Source organism: Panthera pardus, unplaced genomic scaffold (genome assembly GCF_024362965.1).
Source record: "Panthera pardus isolate Hobbes unplaced genomic scaffold, ASM2436296v1 HiC_scaffold_24, whole genome shotgun sequence".
NCBI classification, from domain to species: Eukaryota; Metazoa; Chordata; class Mammalia; order Carnivora; family Felidae; genus Panthera; species Panthera pardus.
In genome coordinates, this window is record NW_026526810.1 from 76,503,856 (window position 1) to 76,525,166 (window position 21,311).

General features: G+C 40.4%; 1 protein-coding gene across 1 annotated transcript; it reads right to left on the minus strand.

Moving 5' to 3' along the window:
- Positions 1 to 1,183: 1,183 nt before the first annotated feature.
- On the minus strand, positions 1,184 to 4,014 carry CFL2 (cofilin 2). The gene is made up of 4 exons (XM_019426176.2): positions 3,904 to 4,014; positions 2,522 to 2,829; positions 2,326 to 2,402; positions 1,184 to 2,243 (listed from the first exon to the last, which is right to left on the minus strand). The coding sequence occupies exons 1-4, from the start codon at positions 3,904 to 3,906 to the stop codon at positions 2,131 to 2,133; spliced, it is 501 nt and encodes a 166-aa protein (XP_019281721.1). The 5' UTR covers positions 3,907 to 4,014; the 3' UTR covers positions 1,184 to 2,130.
- Positions 4,015 to 21,311: the final 17,297 nt, after the last annotated feature.

Consider the following 21,311-nt stretch of genomic DNA (forward strand, 5'->3'; position numbering starts at 1 on the left):
AACTCAGTTCTGTCAGTCTAACAAATCAAAGTACCACAGTTTAAAGCAATAATCTCTGAAATTATTACTATACGAGGCATATAAGAAAGTTGGTAAGTCAGCTATAAAAACAAACAGTACTACGTAACTTATTTAAAGTCCCTTATTTTTTTAGAATGAGGAAAATAATGAAAATTCTAAGAATCAGTTACATATACGGTTCAGTATATGTCAGTATTCTCATACTTTCCTTATGAGTTCAGCCTTACCAAAAAACCATCAAAATGTCCAGGATAACTCAAAAGGACAGCTGGAAGCCTGAAATAAGATAGCTCAGTGCAAAAGATCCCAAGCCATTCATATAATTTTAAATGGAAGCCTAAACATTTAAGTCCTACTTTTGTTTTCACCTTTAAAAATCTTCTGATAATATGGGAAAATACCTAATTGTACTCAAGTTACTAACACGTTAAAAAAAAAAAGGAAGAATTTTTGTTTCCTGTTTTCTGATAAGAGCATTCTTCAGAGCTATGGGGTTAAGTTCTAAGCCACGATTGACTGCTTACTAGCATGCCTGTTTTGCATACCAGTAGAATCAAGTCCAGTTTTGCCATTTGTGGATAACTATGACAAGATACAAAAGCATGTGTTTGCCATAAATAGCTCTGGCTAACAGCAAACTGCTCACACTGAGCAGATCAAATTCTCTATAAGGAGAGCAGTCTGGACCACAGCCAAATCTCACTACTAATACTTAAGATTGCTACATCATTTTTTTCCCCCAATTTGCAAGATGTATTAAGAAATAATAGCTGAAATGAAAGGTCCTAAACATGAGAAGTATTATTAACTTTTGAAGGACATTTTATAAATTACTTTCATCATGACCAAATATGCAGTTAAGAGCTTCCTGCTTCTACTACTCAGTTACTTAGAAACATAAACGTGAATTAAAAAATAACTACCCTAATTTATCCAGAAAACAAATCTGGTATTGAAGAATATTTATGTCAAAGTGCAAAAAATAACTTCTGATCTTCATATTAACATATAAGGAAATAAATAAACTAATGTTTATAAAAGTATCCCTCTGTAACAATATTTTCTATTTGTTGGCTTTAGGATAGAATATTTTTTAAACTCAACAAACTGGAAAATATCATGCATGAATGTTGTACAAAAAAATTCTTAAATGACCAGTGCAAAGATTAGTAATAGCTGTTTACTCTAAAAGTTGCTTCACATAACATTTTGCAAAATGTCCAAGGAAAACAAGGCAACGTTCTGTAATATGCCACAATTTTTATTGCGACGTGGCCATTTTTGTGAGGGTAGGGAGTTTGATCTCAAAAACAATGTTCCATTTAAGGCTCTTTTATACAGAAATTGCCATCATGACTGATATTCAAAATATTTTTAGTGTTGCAAAACTTACATGGTAAACATAAACTCCTACACTTATTCAGTAGTGTACACTCAATGGAAAACAAAAAGGCATTAACAGCTGTTTCTTTTAAGATATGCAGGTAACAGGAATGAATACTGAGGTACCAGGATAAGTTGATGACACCGTTAACAAAACCTAATTGGCATTCCTTTTGGGGGAGGGAGGGTGAGTTAAACTCATTACAAAAAAAGTGCTTTCAATGCATAGTGTTATATCTGTGCTGCCATGTCACAAAAATAGGCTTGCCAAGGCAGGTGAGGTGTATGAATGCTCGAGCCTCACAAAACTGCAATCAAGTGCAACTATAAATAATACTGAATAAAGTTTACCATCTGACCAGTGGATAATACTTTCAAGGCATTCAATCAGCTTACCCTTTGCAGTATTCTAAGCTATTCACATTGACAATCACTTTCATTGTAGTGCTTGCTGCAAGGGAGGCATATAACCAGTTGTTTTGGCTAAAATATGACGGGAAGGCATTCCTTGGGTTCTACATAAAAGTAACAGTATTAAACAGTCTAATGGCAATCACTGATAGGCTGCTTACATGAATGGTATTTCCTTCATTCACTGTATTGGAAGGACCCAGTGGGAAGAGAAAAAAAACAAAAACAAAAACAAAAAACACCTAACACTATTTCAATTGATTGAGCTGGAGAAATGGAAGCTCCTTAAGATCCAGATGGCACTTGACTGGCATTTTATAAGGGTTTTCCTTCAAGTGAAACTACTACGTTGCCTCCCAATTTCTCTCCAAGTGTTGAACGGTCCTTTATATCATCCAAGCCATTTACTTGCCATTCATGTTTAATACCTAAAAAGGAAAAACATGATAGCATTAAATCTTATAATAAAGAGAGAGTAATTCCTTTGCACAAAATTTTTAACGTTTGTACCTGTAAATTTCTTTTTAATGGCATCTTTAGAGCTAGCATAAATCATCTTGCTTTTTAAAGGTGCACTCTCAGGAGCCCTACAGAAAAAAAAAAAAAAATCGTTGAATCCCACTTAAAAGAATAACAAAGGCAAAACTGACTATGTTAATAACAATCCTTGCATTTTAAAAGTACTTTTTCTTTTGTTTTTACACACCAGAATATAAATACTAGGTCTTCTTTCTTAGACTCTTTTGTTTCGTATGTGGCATCGTACAAAGCATATCGGCAATCATTCAGAGGTAGCAACTTCACAAAAGATGTGTAGGGGTCCTCTACAGTATCACCAATGTCACCCACCAAGATCTGCTTTGCTTCCTCTACAATTATTTGTCTTTTGTCATCGCTTAAACAGAAGAGAACGGCTTTCTTTCTTTTTTTGATCTCCTCTTGTGTAGAAGATTTTCTTACTTTCATATCATTAAAAACTTTGATGACTTCATCATTCACTGTAACTCCAGAAGCCTGAAATAAAAAAAGAACAGTAATTCAGAACAAGTATTCTGGTTTTAACCAAAATTACTGTTTGCCTAGAGAGGATTCACTTTAATCTGGACACCAAAAATTGCATCCTACAGTACAAGCAGTCCAGTCAGATCTGCCACATTTTAAGTAGCAGTGTATGAGATACACCCAAAGGATTCTAGCTCATCCTGTCCCATTCATCCTTTTTAAAGGGGTTTGGAGGTTGAAGTAAATGGAAGGTAGAGGGAAAGGGACAAATACAAGCTGTTCCATCCCTGAAATGTTTCCTATTTCATTGGGTGATGTCAGAGCTTCAGGAGCAGCAGCAAAAATACCTTCTGTATTGTGTCAACTCTGCAGGCCTTAAAAAAACACTTTTGGATTTCAGTTAAAGCTTCTACTATTTTTTTTTCTTTAAAGTCATCCTAGCCAGTGCCGTTTCCTCATAAGGAAAGAGAATCAAGTGTGAACTCCAGTCCGCCCACGGCTACAACATAATTGCCTCACAGCTCAAACGCCGACACTTAAAAACTAACGGAGCTAGTGTAAAAGCTTTTTACGGCGAGAAAGCATTTTTAAAAGCGTTTTCTCACCTCCTGAACTCCTCTTAGGGGTTTTATTACAGGGCACCGAGACCCTTAACCGAAAGTCTTCAGCAAGGGCTTTGAGGCGCGTACCAATTTTAGAGACGAGCGCTGAGTAAAATAAGGAAGCCCCGCGCAAACACGGCGTGCGCGGGATGAGCCCCGCGCCGCCGGCCGCCGCTCCCAGGATCCCGACCTCTCCAGAAGGCGCCTGTCCGACTTAGGCCCCGACCCCCCGACCCACGCGCGCGCCCACCTCGCCCTCAGGAATCCGAAAAGCGGCAGGGCTTGGCCTGACGACGGGCGGGTAGGCCGGCCGGGTGGCTGGAGAGAAAGCAGCGGGGCCGGACGCAGCGCAGGAGCCCCCACCTTTAAGGCCTAAATCAGGTTAAAATGGCGGCCTCACTCCCAGGGTCCTGCAAGGCCGTGCGAGGGTTTTTGCTCGACGCGTCCCCGCTCTCAGCCCCCCAGGCCGGCGCGCCCACCTTACCATAGTGTCCGCGGCTGTGGCTGCGGCGGCGGCTCCGGCTCCGGCTCTGGCTCTGTGGCACTGGTAGGAGGAGAGGGAGGGGCGGGCGGCCAGCGGCGAGTGCGGGGCACGCCGGGAGCTGCAGCCCGAGAGGCGGAGGCGGCGGCGGTGGCTGGGGGGCTGCAGGCGGCGGGCGGCGGGCGGGGCAGTCACGTGGACACGCCCCGGGCCGGCCCTTCCGCCTCCCGGCCCCGCCCGCGTCCTCGACCTGACCCCGGCGCGCGCGCCTTGCGGGCCTGGCCGGCCGCGCGACTGTGGCTAGGGCGCGGGGGCCTGGCAGAGCCGCCTCCGGCCCGGGCCACCACCCGTCAGCCGGCCCGGGAAGGCGCTCGGCTCCCCGGGGGGCGCTGCTCTCGGGATTGGGCGCTGGCGAGGGGAACGGTGCTCCAAGGTGTCTTTCTTTTATTCACCTGTGGTTTCCAACGAAGGGGTTAGAGTCCAGTGTTTTGAGGCATTTTGGAAAACCCACTTGAGATGCTGTGAATTGTTTCGATTTCCTTCCTCCAGTTAAATGAGAATAAACACTAGGGGGTCGGGAGGGTTACCCCAGTTGACTTAATTACTCAGCAAAAACAAAATGATAAACGGAAGTGGAAAATCACTTTCCCCAAGTCTGTGGTTGACATAATAACAACGGGGGGAAATCGGGTAGTAACATCCCTTGGTAATATCGTTTTGTATATTAGACTCATAGGATATGGATGTATTCTCTGCTGGTAGTCTTTTCTTCATGAAGCCCCGGCTGTGACAGCTGACATCAAATAAATGGACCCAAGAGTAGAGATTCCTCCTCCTTGGCAATCACAACCTCTTCTAGCAATGCCATGTAACTGAGCCAAGACTCTTCTCTAAACCTTTTTGTTACTTACACATGTGTCCCATTTATCAAAGAAAAAATTGTCACTTTATACTTGAGGAAAATTTTCATAAAAATTTAATGTTTCATGAGTTTATATGAAAATACTGTATTATCAGTGAAACACTTTATGTGCTTATCTGTAATGAATGTTTAATAAAGTGTTAAACTATTTGGGGTTGATTTTGTATGCTGCCTTTTCTCCTAAAGTTTGACGATTTCTTCCTAACTCCCTTCATTTGTAAAATTGGTAAACTAAATTTAAAGCTCTGATCAATAGTTAAACTTACTTTGTGAAAAAGACTTGCACTAAAAAAAGCACATTTATTTTTGCCTAAAACTGTTGGGAAGAAAATCATAAGTCCAGATACACCTTGATACAGACTAAGCCAGAAGTGCAGTGCACAGGCAAGAACTTTGGGCTGGGAGTTGGGAGACTTGGGGATTAATCTTGGCACTGCCCCTATCTTTGTAACCTTGAAGGGCTTTCTACCCAGAAGACCTCACATACTTCATCTGTAAAACAAACTCTCATTGGGGTGCCTGAGTGGCTCTGTCAGTTAAGTGGCCGACTTCAAGTCAGGTCATGATCTCACAGTCCGTGAGTTCAAGCCCCACGTCGGGCCCTGTGCTGACAGCTCAGAGCCTGGATCCTGCTTTGGATTCTGTGTCTACCTCTCTCTCTGCCCCTCCCCTGCTCGTGCTCAGTCTCATTCTATCTCTCTCTCTCTCTCAAAAATAAATAAAACATTAAAAAAATTGTTGTTTTTTTTTTTTTTTTAAATAAAAAAAACAAACGAACTCTCATTAAATTATCCTTAAAGTCCTTTCCAGCTTTGGGGCACCTGGACGGCTCAGTTGGTTAAGTGTCTGACTCCGGCTCAGGTCATGATCTCACAGTTGGTGGGTTTGAGCCTCTCATAGGGCTCTGTGCTGTTAGCACAGAAACGGCTGGGATTCTTTCTCTCCCTCATTCTCTGCCCATTCCTTGCTAGCTCTCTCTCTCTCAAAATAAATAAACTTAAAAAAAAAAAAAGTACTTTCCACCTTAAAATTCAGTTTCCTAGTATACCAGTGTTTCTCAGGAAATGGTGTATATATATTTCAGGATTAAGTAAGTTTAAGGACGGAAAATCATAACAAGAGGGGATTATGCCCTAGTTTGTGTGATAAATCCTTGTGACTAAAATTTAACATACTTTAAGTGGAGCATGTTAGGCATTGCCCAGCAAATGTAGACCTAATTTTTATGTCCACAGCTTGTGTTTCTCTTTTCTTTTTTCTTTTTATTTTTTTAACATTTATTTATTTTTGAGATAGAGAGAGACAAAGCATGAACGGGGGAGGGTCAGAGAGAGGGAGACACAGAATCTGAAACAGGCTCCAGGCTCTGAGCTGTCAGCACAGAGCCCGATGTGTGGCTCGAGCTCACTGACCGTAAGATTACGACCTGAGCCGAAGTCGGCCGCTTTACCGACTGAGCCACCCAGGCGCCCCTTGTGTTTCTTTTCTTAATGGAAAGATTGACTTAGTTTAGAGACAAAATTGAGAAGAAATTTCCCATTGTCCAAGCATGAATCCCAAGCAAGTGGATAACAGCACTTCATATTTAGCTGGTACTTTATAGTTGGTGAAACTGTTGGGGAAGAAAAATTTTCCTTTGCCCTTCAAGGTCTTCTGGCTGGTCAGAAATCAGATTGACAAGAGACAGATTAACAGAGGAAAGTAAAATTTCATTTTGTACGTAAGGGGAATCCAAATAAACATGAGATTCCAGGGACACCCGGGTGGCTCATTTGGTTAAGTGTCTGACTCGTGGTTCAACTTAGGTCATGATCTTGACTGATGAAGTTTTGCAGTGATGGTGGGGTTTGTGGGGTTGAGAGTCAACAGCCAAGAAAGAATTATTGAAGATATCTTTGGTGCAAAAAGGTGATTTTATTGGGGCACCTGGGTGGCTTAGTCAGTTAAGCATCTGACTTAGGTCATGATCTCACCATTCATGGGTTAGAGCCTCTCATTGGGCTCTGTGCTGACAGCTCAGAGCCTGGAGCCCGCTTCAGATTCCGTGTCTCCCTCTCTCTCTCTGCCCCTCCCTGGCTCCTGCTTTGTCTCTGTCTTTAAAAAATAAATAAACGTTAAAAAAAAATGTGATTTTATTAAAGCACGGGGACAGGACCAATTGGCAGGAAGAGCAGCACTGACCTTGTGACGGGTAACTGGTTATATACCATGGATTTGGGAAGGGTAAAGTGAAAAGGGAAGTTTCCAAAGAGACTTTCATATGCTAAAGACTCACAGATTACTGGAGGCCTAGCTATTGTCAAACTAAGGTTGTTTTTTCCTTTAGCAAAGCATTAACATTAAGACAGTAGGCAGCACTATCAACAATAGCCAAAGTATGGAAAGAGCCCAAATCTCCATCAATGGATGAGTGGATAAAGATGTGGTATATATATATACAATGGAGTATTACTCAGCAATCAAAAAGAATGAAATCTTGCCATTTGCAACTACATGGATGGAACTAGAGGGTATTATGCTAAGCGAAATTAATCGGAGAAAGACGAATATCATATGACTTCACTCATATGAGGACTTTAAGACACAGAACAGATGAACATAAGGGAAGGGAAGCAAAAATAAAATAAAAACAGGGAGGGGGACAAAACATAAGAGACTCTTAAATATGGAGAACAAACTGAGGGTTACTGGAGGGGTTGTGGGGGTGTGGGCTAAATGGGTAAGAGGCATTAAGGAATCTACTTCTGAAATCATTATTGTACTATATGCTAACTAACTTGGATGTAAATTAAAAAAAAAAGAAAAAGACAGTAGGGAGTTCCTGGAGAAAGTTTTACTCTGCCTGCCTCAAGTATTTGCCAATGGGCTGCAGGTTATAAGGAAATTTAACTTTACCTGCCATTTCCTTCTTGCCTTTGTTCCCCATATCACTATGGAGGGGTGATGTTGGGGCTCCAGGAAAACTGAGTCTCCAGGTTTCTGGAGATTAGGCTATTGATAAGATTGCCTTAGTCTTGTAATTTACTAAGATATTTGTAAACTGATGGAGACTCATGTCCTGCATGACTGTGATCCCTATCAGTTAGCCATTTGTTTTCTGTCCTTTCCTTTGTTCTTGGGCAGCCAGGAGTGCCTGACAGATGTCACACAGATCCCACCTGGGCAGGGCGGGAGGGGGTGCTAGGCAGGCTGGGGGCAAAACACAAGCTAGGAAGAAAGAAAAGAAGGAAGGAAGGAAGTGAGGAAGGAAGGAAGGAAGGGCAGGTAAAATTAAATTTCCTTACAATCTGTAGCCCATTGACAAATACTTGAGGCAAATACAGAGTATAACATTTCTCCAGGAACCCCCTACCATCCTAGTGTTAATGCCTTACTTGAGGAAGAAAAAAAAAAAAACAACCCTTAGCTTGACAATAGCCAGGTCTCAGGTATCTTAGGAGTCCTCTTTAGCATATCAAAGTCCCTCTGGAGGCCTCCCTTTTGACTTTACCTCCCCCAAATTCTTGGTACATAATAAGCCACTCTTCACAACCCTGGTGCAGCTCTTCCTGCCCATGGGTCCTGTCCCTGTGCTCTAATAAAATCACCTTTTTGCACCAAAGACATCTTCAAGAATTCTTTCTTGGCCATCGGCTCCGGACCCCCCACCATCACCCCAAAACCTCATCAATGTCATGGTTCGTGGGATTGAGCCCCGCATAGGCTCTGTGCTGACAGCGTGGAACCTGCTTGGGATTCTCTCTTCCCTCTCCGCCCCTCCCTGCTCACACGTGTGTGCTCTCTCTCTCACTCTCTCTTTCTGTCTCTCAAAATAAATAAATAAACATTAAAAACAAACATGAGATTCTAAAGGTAAGTCAGGCAAAATAAAGTATATGTGTTATTTTGTTTTGTTTTATTTTATTTTATTTTATTTTATTTTAAGTAAGCTCTATGCCCAATGTGAGGCTTGAACTCATAACCCTGAGATCAAGAGTCACATGGCCTGTGGACTGAGCTAGTCAGGTGCCCCAAAATGAGGTATATATGTCATACTGAACTAAGGAGGAGTAGAACTCTGGAACTTCAAAGGAAAGGAAGACAATTCACAGAAAGAAAGGAAAGAGTAAATATTTGGTAAAATTATTTTTGCTGGGCCATCCAGAAATAATGGGACATAGAGAGGACTTTGATCAAATAGGCCTCGCTATCTCCCATCCCTAGTTCATATTTTAATGCTGTTATCTGTGGTGATAGCTCTCTTCCTAGAGTAGGTTCTCTATCTAAACTCCTTCAGGCGGTTGGAGGGGAAGCTCAGAATTTTTTCTTGAGTCTTTTGGGCCTTGGTTACTTTCATCTCAAAATAATCTGCATGCCAAAGTGGCACATCTTGGGGCTACTCTTTCTGAATGCCTACAAAATCTTTCGCTTTCTTTCTCTCTCTTGAAGTTCCACAGAAATCATGGAGAAAGGATCCCCAGTGCTCTAAACACTTGCTTTGTCTGGGTATCACGAACTCCTCTCCTTACTGGACTCTCCCTCTCAGGGCCTCCCTCCCTCCTTAGCCTTGAAATTTGAAGACAAGAGATTCCCCAGAAGCTACAATCTGACAGAGACCAGGTCTGGGGACACAGGAATCTAGATTAGATATCAGAATGTCTCCCATCAAAACTGGGAATTCCAAAGATGTTAGTCACTCCCAGCTGTCATCAAACCCTCTCCGAACTCCGCCCCCCACCGAACCACCCCCTTGGCAGAGTTGATATTTTCTATATACTAGGATTCTTTTCCTCAAGATATTTTCATCTTTGCACATATTGTGTTGTAATAGTTTGTTTATGTGTTCTGCCACCCTGCTAGACTATAAATTCCTTAGGGATCTGAGTCCTACCCAATCTTTGAATTTCTGGAATCTGGAATACAGTAGGTGCTCGATTATAATGAAGTAATACATTTAAGATGCTTTAGTGCTAGAAAGAGAACAAAAAGGAAGCTCTTCGAGATCGTGAGGTCTTTCTATGGGCCCTTGTGAGGCCTGCATTAGAACCTCAGGGCCAGCAACAACTCCTCTTCATGCCTATTGATTATAACCAGAACCTACCACCACTTGGTAAAGGAACGGCATTACCAAGCATTGCTGCGTGAATTTTGGTCCATGTGTAGTGGAGGGATCTGAGTGTCAGACATCGTGTGTATTAGTTTCCTGTGGCTGCTGTAACAAATTAGCATGAATTTAATGGCTTAAAAAAATATAAGTTTATTGTCCTACAGTTCCAGAGGTCAGAAGTCAGAAATGAGTCCTACAGGGCTAGAATCAAGGTGATGGCAGTACTACTTGCTTTTGAAGGCTATAAGAAGAGAATCTGTTTCCTTGCCTTATCTAGCTTCAAGAGGCTGCCCACATTCCTTGGTTTATGGCCCCCAGACAGCTTCAGTCTTTACATTTCCCTCTCTCTCTTTTTTTTAATGTTTATTTATTTTTGAGAGAAAGAGTGCAAGCAGGGGAGGGGCAGAGAGAGAGGAAGACACAGAATCTGAAGCAGGTTCCAGGCTCTGAGTTGTCAGCACAGAGCCTGATGCAGGACTCAAACTCATGAATAGTGAGATCATGACCTGAGCCCAAGTCAGATGCTTAACCAACTGAGCCACCCAGGCCCCCAGTCTTCACATCTCTGATTCTCTGAATCTGTCTCCTGCCTCCCTCTTTCACTTCTGAGGACCGCTGTGATTATTTTGGACCCAATGGATAATTTAGGATAATCTCCTAGCTCAAAATCATTAACTTAATCACATCTACAAAGTCTCTTTTGCTATGTAAGGTAACATATTCACAGGTTCTGGAACTTCACGTGGGGACATCTTTTGGGGGATATTACAGAAAAAGAAACAGCAAGTCCCAGGTGTAGTCATTTGTCCCCCCACCTCCCACGGCAACAAACTAAAATTTATTTACAGTTTCAACCTATCCAGGAATGTGACCTTTGAAAAGCTGATCAGAAATTTTCTGATCAGCACTAGTGAAGCAGTCTGCATGATACAAACCCTGCCGTGCCCTTCCCACCCACTCCTGCCAAAAGAAGATGACCTGGACTGAAACAAACCTTTCTTTTGCTAATGACTCCCTTGCCCCACTTTCCTTCCAATTAAAAACCTCCCACTTTGTACAACCGGTCTGAACATCTCTGTACTTGCTGGAGGGATGCTGCCTGGTTCATGAATCATTTCATAAAGCCAGTTAGATCTTCAAACTTACTTGATTGAATTTAATTTTTTAACAGGGGCCATTATTCTATCTCCCACACCACATCTGTTCTCTTTAGCAACTTCAAGCCCAAGCAAATAACTAACAGGTGGGACAGAAGAATCCTAACCAATCCAGTACTAGAACTCACATCTAAGCTGTAATTTTCCATTCGCAGGACCACACGTGGATGGCAGCAACACACAACTGTTAGGAACTAAGTGAGAATGACCTCAGGGACGATGGATCTAAATGGAATCTCAGCTCTGACTCATGGTAGTGGTGCAATCTTGGGCCATTTATTTAACTTCTCTAAGGCTGTTTCCTCATGTGTAAAATGGGGATTATGTTACCTCTCTGAATTATGGTGAGGATCAGGTGAGATTGTGTACGTAAAGCTCCTTCCAGTACAGGCAAAGGAACCCTAAAGGCCATTGTTAGCACCAGTGTGGAGTGCAGGTGGGGAACCCCAATGATGGGGTTCAGGGTAGGCCACCCCAAATTATTCCACTTTAGCACATTGATTATTTAAAAATTTTTTTGATGTTTATTTATTATTTAAAAAATTTTTTTAATGTTTATTTATTTTTGAGACAGAGAGAGAGCACAAACAGGGGAGGGTCAGAGAGAGAGGGAGACACAGAATCTAAAGCAGGCTCCAGGCTCTGAGCTGTCAGCACAGATCCCAATGCAGGGCTCAAACTCATGAATAGTGAGATCATGACCTGAGCCAAAGTCGGACACTTAACCGACTGAGCCACCCAGGTACCCTGGCATGTTGATTATTTTAAATAAAAGTGACTTAAGAACATCCAGTACAAACAGCACACTCCAATCCTTCTCTGTGCCCCAAAAGCAGGAAATACATTTCCCATATGAAAGGTACCCTTCCTGTGTGAGGAGGTGAAGAGACATCCTTATCACCAGAGATAGGGAATTCAGGGCCAAGAAAGCTGTATAAACAGCCCTTGTTACTTCCTTACTAGCTTACTGCCCAAGCTCAAATTTCTTTGTCTTGTTAATTCCTCACACATTTATTATTTCTTTGTCTAAAAGGGATAAAAGCTGCCTGCTTTGAGCTTCACATTTCTATGAGCTCTTGTGTGTAAGAAATTAAATGTTTCTTTTCTTATTAATATGTTTTTTTTTAATGTTTATTTATTTTTGAGAGAGAGAGAGAGAAAATGACCAGGGGAGGGGCAGAGAGAGAGGGAGACACAGAATCTGAAGCAGATCCAGGCTCTGTGCTCTTAGCACAGAGCCTAATGTGGGGCTCGAACCCACGAACTGGACCGTAAGATCATGACCTGAGCCAAAGTCAGATGCTTAAGCAACTGAGCCACCCAGGCACCCCTCTTGTTAATTTATTTTATGTCCATTTAATTATTAGGCCAGCCAAAGAATCTTGAACGGGAGAAAGGAAATTTTCCTCTTCTACACCAACTCACAGGCAACAGTCACGAAACAATGCCAGGCTTCATGGGTACTAATATATAAGGCTCTGCTTAAGCATGTTTATTCAAGATTCCTTAGAAAATTGGAAAAGTGAACATCCCCTACTGCATATTCTCCCAAGAAACAAGCTAGACAGGGTTTCTGTGGTATGTAAATGTTTAGAATAATTTTTTAATTACTATCGAAGCCATTGAATCTGGAAGATTATGCAGCCCCACTCACTGTCAAGACACATCACACTTGTCTCCCACAGCCACTTCCCGACAAAGACAAATGTAAGCATAAAGACGGTCACCACTTCAAAATGTACCTTTCTACCCACATGCCTTCTTTATTCTGACATATCCTTCCTAACCCACGCCTGAGTAAGAAGACTGGTAAGGAGGCAAGTCATGTATTTTTCTAAATTCAAGTTGGAACTTTGAACAAGAAAATAAACATAGTGGGAGATGGTGTGTCAGAGTCTGATCCGTGTGACTCACTCTCTCATCCACAAAACTCACTTTGGGTCTTACATGTCTCATTTCTTGTTCTTTCTAACTTAGGAACATGACCTCACAGTAAAGGAACTTAGCATTAGCTCACGTGACGAGGCAATGAGGTAGAGTAGCAGCAGTGAAATGCGGGAAGTTGTAAAATATTGTTTGAAGCAGTTGCAAACTCTACATTTATAGATGCTACTTTCAATTTATTAACTCACAGACACATTTATCAGATCCACCTACCAGTGATTTACTATTAATTGGATCATGATAATAAGTAGCAGCTGGTTACCTAACTTATACAACCATACAAAAACAACACCTGAGAAAAACGTGTGAGTAATTTAAGGTGGAAATCCTTTGGTTACAAAAGTTGTAGATTTTTTAATCATAGAAAATCAGACAGACATGAAAAGCATTACATACGAAAACTATATGTTAACAGACATGGATAAGAGTAGGCAAGAGATCAAAAACTAAATCAAGAATGTCAAAAGCTTACTCAGTCACCCATCTCTTTGTTTCATTTATTGAGCACGTCTGCTAGAAACTGAGAACGCAAAGATAAAAATAACATAATTCCTGCCTTGAAGAGTGAGTTCTGTGAGACTATAGCAAGGAAGCCAATGTCTATGGAACTATTGCATACCATATGGCTTGCATGGGTTGGGAGCACAAAAGTGGACCACCAGCTCAGTCTGGAGTGAGTTGGGTCCAAAGGGACAGGTGAGAGTTCACTATGCAGATAGGGTAAGGGCATTCAAAGCAGAGGGAACCTAATGCACAAAGCCACAGCAGTGTGAGTGAAGCATAAGAAACCCCAGGTAGTTTGCGATACTGGAGCCCCTACACTGGGTAAGGGATGAAGATGGAGTGGTATGGAAGTACCAGCTCTTATGAGCCTTGTGTTCAATCTCACAGTCAGAATTTTATTCTGCAGGCAGTGAGGGAGACAACAAAGATTTTTCAAATATGTTTTTTTAATTTAATTTTTTAAGTGTTTATTCATTTTGAGAGAGAGAGAGAGAGAGAGAGAAAGAGAGTGTGAGCAGGGGAGGGGCAGGGAGAGAGGAAGAGAGAGAGAATCCCAAGCAAGCTCCGCACCGTTAGTGCAGAGCCCAACGTGGGGCTCAGTCTCATGAACCATGAGATCATTACCTGAGCCAAGATCAAGAGTCAGATTCTTAACCGACTGAGCCACCCAGGCTCCCCAGTACTTCATTCTTTTTTCATGGTCAACTAATATTTGGTTGCACAGATATACCACATTTCCTTTATCCATTCATTAGCTGATGGTGGCCTTTCAGCTGTTTGCACTTTTTGGCTATTGTGAATAATGCTTTCATAAACATTCATGTCCAAATTTTTGTGTGAACATATATTTTCATTTCTATGGGGTATATACCTGAGAGTGGAATTACGGGGTCATATGGTAATTTCACGTTTAAAATTTTGGGGAGCTGCCAAACTTTTCCAAAGTGGCCACACATTTTGCAACCTCATTCGGAATGTTCCAATTTCTCTACATCCTTAACAACAATTGTTACTGTTTGTCTTTTTTAAGTCATCCTACTGAGTGTGAAGTGGTACCTCATTGTGGTTTTGATTTGCATTTCCCTTATGGCTAATCGTATTGAGCATCTTTTCGCGTGCTTATTGGTCATTTGTATATCTTTGGAGAAGTGTCTGTTAATATCTTCAGTTCAGTTTTTTAAAATTGGTTATTTGTCTTTTTATTGGGTTTTTATTGGGTAAGAGTTCTTTTTTTTTAATTTTTAAAAATATTTATTTATTTTTGAGAGAGAGAGAGACAGAGAGACAGAGAGACAGAGAGACCGCACATGAGCAGGAGATGAGCAGAGAGAGAGGAAGACACAGAATGTGAAGCAGACTTCAGGCTCTGAGCTGTCAGCGCAGAGCCCTACGCGGGGCTTGAACTCATGGACCGTGAGATCATGACCTGAGCTGAAGCCAGATGCCTAACCAACTGAGCCACCCAGGCACCCCGAGAGTTCTATATATATTTTGAATACAAGTGCCTTATAAGATATATGACTTAAGAAAAAATTTCTCTCATTCTGTGGGTTGCAGGTTGTCTTTTCAGTTTCTTAATGATGTCCTTGGAAGCAGGAAACTTTGACATTTTGATGAAGTCTAGTTTACCTCGTTCTTTTGTTGCTTGTGCTTTTGTCATTATATCTAAGAAACCATCACCTCATCTATGTTTATAAAGATTCTCTTCCATTTTTTCCCTAAGAATTTTGTAACTCCTGTTTTAGTTTTTAATTTTATTTTAGAAAGAGAGAGCATGTGACTGGGGAGAGGAGCAGAGAGAATCCTTTTTTTTAAATAAATAAATAAATAAATTAGTTTTTAAATTTACATCCAAGTTAGTTAGCATGTAGTGCAATAATGATTTCAGGAGTAGAATCCAGTGATTCATCTCCTACATATAACACCCAGTGCTCATCCCAACAAGTGTCTTCCTTAATGCTCCTCACCCATTTAGCCCATCCCCCCAAACAACCCCTCTAGTAACTCTGTTCTCTGTATTGAAGAGTCTGGTATGTTTTGTCCCCCTTCTTGTTTTTATATTATTTTTGTTTCCCTCCCCTTATGTTCATCTGTTTTGTCTCTTAAATTCCTCATATGAGTGAAGTCATATGATATTTGTCTTTCTCTGACTGGCTAATTTCGCTCAGCATAATACCCTCTAGTTCTATCCACCTCGCTGCAAATGGCCAAGATTTCATTCCTTTGGATTGCTGAGTAATACTCCATTGTATAAATATACCATTTCTTTATCCATTCATCTGTTGATAGACATTTGGGCTCTTTATTATTTTTTGTTGTTTTTTAAGTATTGAGTTCCTACTATGTGCCAAGGACTGTGCTGGCACTGGATATAAGATGAACAAAACAAACATGGTCCCTGCCTTCATGCAGTTTATAGTCTAGTGCAAAAATAACAGGGATCAATAGATTAGGAGAATTAAAGACTGATTCTCTGGCTGAAGAGCCCTCCAGAGAGAACAGAGAGGGGGAAAAAAGAAGCTTGGCTTTTCAAGGAAAATAAAAGGCCAGTGAAGCTACAGTGTAGCCGACAAGAAAGAAAGCGCTACAAGATGAGGCTGAAGAGGTTAGGGGCCAACTAATGCAGGACCCGTAAACCAATCCCAAACCCTACGTTGAGGCTCCCCTGGTGCCCCAGCAAACTGAACAGGGGCGCTGCGGATGCTTTAAGTTTCAAGGGAAACACAGCGACATCTCTCGGACATCGTGGGAATTTACCAACTCAAACTCATTTACACTTTAATCCCATGTTCTTTGGGTGAGTTTTCCAATGTTGGTGTAATAAAAAGCTAGTCCCTGGAGAGCATCCGTGTGGAGCAGGAAATGAAGGTTGCTGTTTCCAATCTGATTCCAAGGTTTAAGAAGTTATGTGGTGTCCAGCAGGCGCTATTGGGACATAAATATTAAGTCGCTTGAATTTAACTAGTTAATAAACAGAACTGTTAGCTATTTCTTTGGGCCCAAGAGCACCTTGAAAAAAAATTACTGAGATACTAAGGGCACCTTGAACTGATAAGTTTGGCAGCTTCTACTTTAAGGATTTTAATTTACTTTATTCCAAGTGTTACAGGAAGCTATTAAAAAGTTTACAGTAGGGAGAGTGACATGGAGGCTTTAATGTTTTCTAGTAAAATGGTGGTTAAAAAAAATCTAGACATTTAGCCTCAAGTGATTTTGCTGCCAATTACTTGCTCAATTACCCCAAAGTCTTCGGTTTAAATTTCGAAATTCTAATTAATTAAGGACTCCAATATTTTCCTCCCTAACAGACAATTTTGCCCCAAGGCTAGAGACCAATCGAGAATCAAAGCAGAAGCACGAGTCTTTCAATGACTTTTAAATTATTTATGCCTTCACAAACTGTCTACATCTTTATGCCAGTTCACATACTTTATAACATTTTCTGTAGGGTCATTTTTTCCTTTCCTTATTTGTAACTGTTCTTTATATATTCAGTATACCAACTTTTTGTCGGTTATATGCCTTGCAAATATCTTCTCCCATTCTCTGGGTGATCTTTTCATTTTGTTTATAGTGTCTCCTAAGTAAAGACGTTAAAAAAAATCATGTAATAGGATGTATCAACTTATTCTTTTAGGTTTGTACCTTTTCCTTTATATTTATGGTTTGTCTTCCTTTCCTCTTTCTTCCTGCTTTGATCTTTCGCTCCCACCTTCCTCACCCTACCCTCCTCCTCCTTTTTTTTTCCTCCCTACTTCCCATTCTCCCCAACCTATTCTCCTTTCTTTTAAGAAATCCTTCCCCACTAGATATTTGATGAGCTCAAGGAATCAGTATTGAAGTCTTTTTAATGTAATAATGATATTCAGGTCATTTTTGTATAGAGTGCCTTTCCTTTTAGAGATACATTTGGAAATATTTACAAATGAAATGGTGTGATGAGTGGAATTTTCCTCAAAATAATATGGAGAATGGGGGACAGATAAAGCAAGATTGGCCATTAGTTGTAATTATTGAAGCTGAGTAATAGGTACATAGAAGTTCATTATACTATTCTAACTAATTTGTATATGTTAAAATTTGACCATAATAAAAAGCATATAGAGGCGCAATTGGTTGAGCCTCTGACTCTTGATTTCAGCTCAGGTCATGATCCCAGGGTCAGATCAAGCCCCATGTTGGGCTCTGTGCTGAGTGTGGTGCCTGCTTGGAATTTTCCCTCTCTCTCTCTCTCTCTCAAAATAAAAAATAAAAGAAATAAATATTAAAAAGCATATATATATATATATATATATATATATATATATATATATATATTTGTATATATATAGGTAGCTACACAGAGAGAGGTGAAATCCTTCCCAATCTTGATATAAGAATTTTTTTTCCTATATATTCTTCAAATAATTTTAAAGCTGCTCTTTGCACTTAGGCTTCAAATACCTGGGTGACTCTGAAGGAATGCCATAGAAAAGCACCAGAGAACAGGCTTTTGTTGAGCTATCCAAAGATGGTTAAGAAGGAATGCTTGTGTGGTTGGCTGTGTCTTATGACAGTTTTTATGCTAGGAAAGTCCTTTCCAAACCAATGAGGACAGTTTGCCTTGGCTATGTGGAAACATACTTTTCAACCCGAATTTGAAGAATGATGCCCATTATTTTCTATAAAATAGGAGTAACCAAAGGGGTATTTTACATTTATTAAAAGATTTTTAAACCTTCTCTTCTTCACCATTTATCCTTTTTTGGCCATAAGTCAGAATATTTTTTAAAATGTGATAATTGCATTATTTATCTAAGCAAAATAATTTTGCTAAAGCCTTCATCTCAAAAAGTCAGCTCTTTACGATTCTGCTCTGGAAATTCCTACCTTCAAAGTAACATGGACTTTTAGAGATGACAAGCATCTTTCACATTTGGATAGGGGCACTGGTAGATGTTTTTAGATCTATTAGAAAAGAGTTCAGTCTAAGAGTCTTTGATCTGCTGGGATTTCTAACATATGTGAACTCTCAACACACTTTCTCTAATTCTACCAGATGTAACCATAGCGAGTCCATGAACTATAACTTGGTGTAGTTACAGATCTCTTGCTTTCTATTATACAGGATGGACTTCCACATGTTCTTTTGCTTTGGAGCTTGCTCATTTCCCTCCAAGAAATTGTCAAGAGATGATCAGTACTGGTGGACCCTTTATCTTTGTCCTAAAAGATGGCATTGTTAGGCCACCCAGTAAGTTAAACAAATACAGTACTTTGCAGACTCTGACATAGTTGGTTTAGACCTTACAGAGAAAAAAGCTGAGTTGAAATGAAAAATTTTAGCCCTGGATATGGTCTATCTTAGTATATGTTCTTTGAGTATGTGAAAAGAATGTATATTCCACTGTTACTGGGTGGAGGGTTCTATGAATGTTGATTAGATCCTTTTGGTTGATGGTGTTTAGTTTTATTTACTTGCTGATTTTCTGCCTAGTTGTTCTACTAATTTTTGACAGACAAATCTATAACTGTAGATTTGTCTATTTCTCTTTTCAGTTCCATCAGTTTTTGTTCCACATATTTTGCAGTCCTAAATGCATACACATTTAGAATTACCATTCTTGGCGGATTGATCCTTTTATTATCACTAATGTTCCTTTCTGTCTTTGGTAACCTGCATTGTTCTTTTTTTTTTTTTTTTTTTTAACATGTATTTATTTTTTGAGAGACAGAGAAAGAGTGTGAGCAGGGGAGGGGCAGAGAGAGAGGAAGACACAGATTCCAAAGCAGGTTCCAGGCTTTGAGCTGTCAGCACAGACCCTGACACAGGGCTCGAACCCACCATGAGATCATGACCTGAGCTGAAGTTGGATGTTTTACTGACTGAGCCACCCAGGTGCCCCTAACCTTCATTTTTCTCAAGTACATTTTATGTGATATTGATTTATATAGTCACTCCTGCTTTTCTTTTATCAGTGTTTGCACTCTGTCTTTCCCATCGTTTTACTTTCAAGCTACCCATATAGTTAAATTTGAAATGAATTTCTTGTAGACAGCATATAATCTGGTCATGTGTCTTAATTCATTTTGCCAATCTCTCTTTTTGATTGATAGACTATTTGAACACTTTTACATTTACATAAAATAGAGCAGGAAGTATAGAGACTTCTCGTTATACTTCCTAACACCCATCCCATTTTCCCTATGAATAACATCTTCTATACATGTGGTACATTTGTCATAATTGATAAACCAATATTTACATTATTATTGACTAAACCCATAGTTTACATTAGGTTCATTCTTTGTGTTGTACATTCTTTGTGTTTTAACAAATCTATAATGAAATGTAGCCATGATTATAGAATTATACAGAATAGTTTCACTGCTCTAAAAAAGGCCCCTGTGCTCCATTCAGTTCTCTCTCCCTCAGAGCCCTGACCAATTTCTCCCTTCCTTCCTTCCTTCCTTCCACTTTTTAAATTGGTGTATGTAGAGCATTTAAGTTGCATATAATTACTGATTTGTTAGGGCTTATGTCTACCTTTTTTTTTTTTTTTTTATGTTTCTTCTCCAAAGATGTCTATGTCCTAATCCCTGGGATCCCTGTGAATATGTTACTTTATCTGGCAAAATAGACTTCTAAAATGTGATTAATTTAAGGACCTTGAATAGGGATATTATCCTGAGTTGCCTAGAGGCAGGTGTAATATAATCAAAATGGGTTCTTAAAATCAGAGAACCTTTCCTGGCAGGGTCAGAGGCAGATGTGATTATGAAGAAAGGCACAGAGAAATGTCATGTTGGTAGATTTGAAGATGAAGGGGGCCATCAATCAAGGAATGTGGGGACCTCTAGAAGCTGGAAAGAGCATGGAAATGGATTCTTCCCTAGTGACTCCAGAATGGAAAACAGCTCTCTAGAAACTTTATTTTAGCCTCCTGTCAGACTTCTAACCTACAACTAATAAGCTTGCATCATCTAAGCTGCTAAATTTGTGGTAACTTGTTACAGCAGCAATAGAAAACTGAACTTTCTGTTCTTTTGTTTGTTTCAAGTGTGTTTGTAACTGCTTATTGAAGCATTTGTATCATGGCTGCTTTGAAGTCTTTGTCAAATAATTCCTTTTTTTAAGTTTCTTATTTTGAGTGCAGAGCCCCATGGGGGCTTGAATTCATGAACTGTGAAATCATGACCTGAGCTGAAATTGAGTTGGACACTTAACCGACTGAGCCACCCAGACGCCCCTTTGTCAAATAATTCTAACATGTCACATTGGTGTTGACATCTTTCTCTTTTTCATTCAGTTTGAGATCTTCCTGGTTTGTGGTATGAGTAATTTTTTACTGAAACCTGGATATTTTTGTATTATGAGACTGTGGACCTTATTTAATTTTTTTTAATGTTTATTTATTTTTGAAAGAGAGAGAGAGAGATTTATTTTGAAAGAGAGAGTGTGAGCGGGGAAGAGAGAGGCAGAGAGAGAGAGGGAGACACAGAATCTGAAGTAGGCTGAGACTCTGGACTTTATTTAAATCTTCTTAGCTACTAGCTTTCTCTGACACCACTGACAGGGAAAGTCTGGGAACTACCTTGTAATTGCCAAATGCAGAAGTCCAAGTTTCCCACTCAGCCTTTGATGACACCAGGAATGGGGTTCCCATTATTGCTGGTCAGTGGTCAGTAGACACCTCCTGGTCTCCACTGACACTCTAGGGGAGGTGGGAGATACCTCACTACTGGCTGGTGGGGATGAAAGTCCAGGCTCCCTACTTGCTCTTCACTGACACCACTCCAGTGGGGGTGTAGGGGCACC

Bases quoted from the DNA above. Each gene is read 5' to 3' on its own strand.
- CFL2 (XM_019426176.2), bottom strand. The intron at 2,403-2,521 runs GTGTGTAAAAAC...TTTTTTCTGTAG, and splicing joins GACCTAGTATTTATATTCTG to GGCTCCTGAGAGTGCACCTT. The intron at 2,244-2,325 runs GTACAAACGTTA...TTTCCTTTTTAG, and splicing joins CATTAAAAAGAAATTTACAG to GTATTAAACATGAATGGCAA.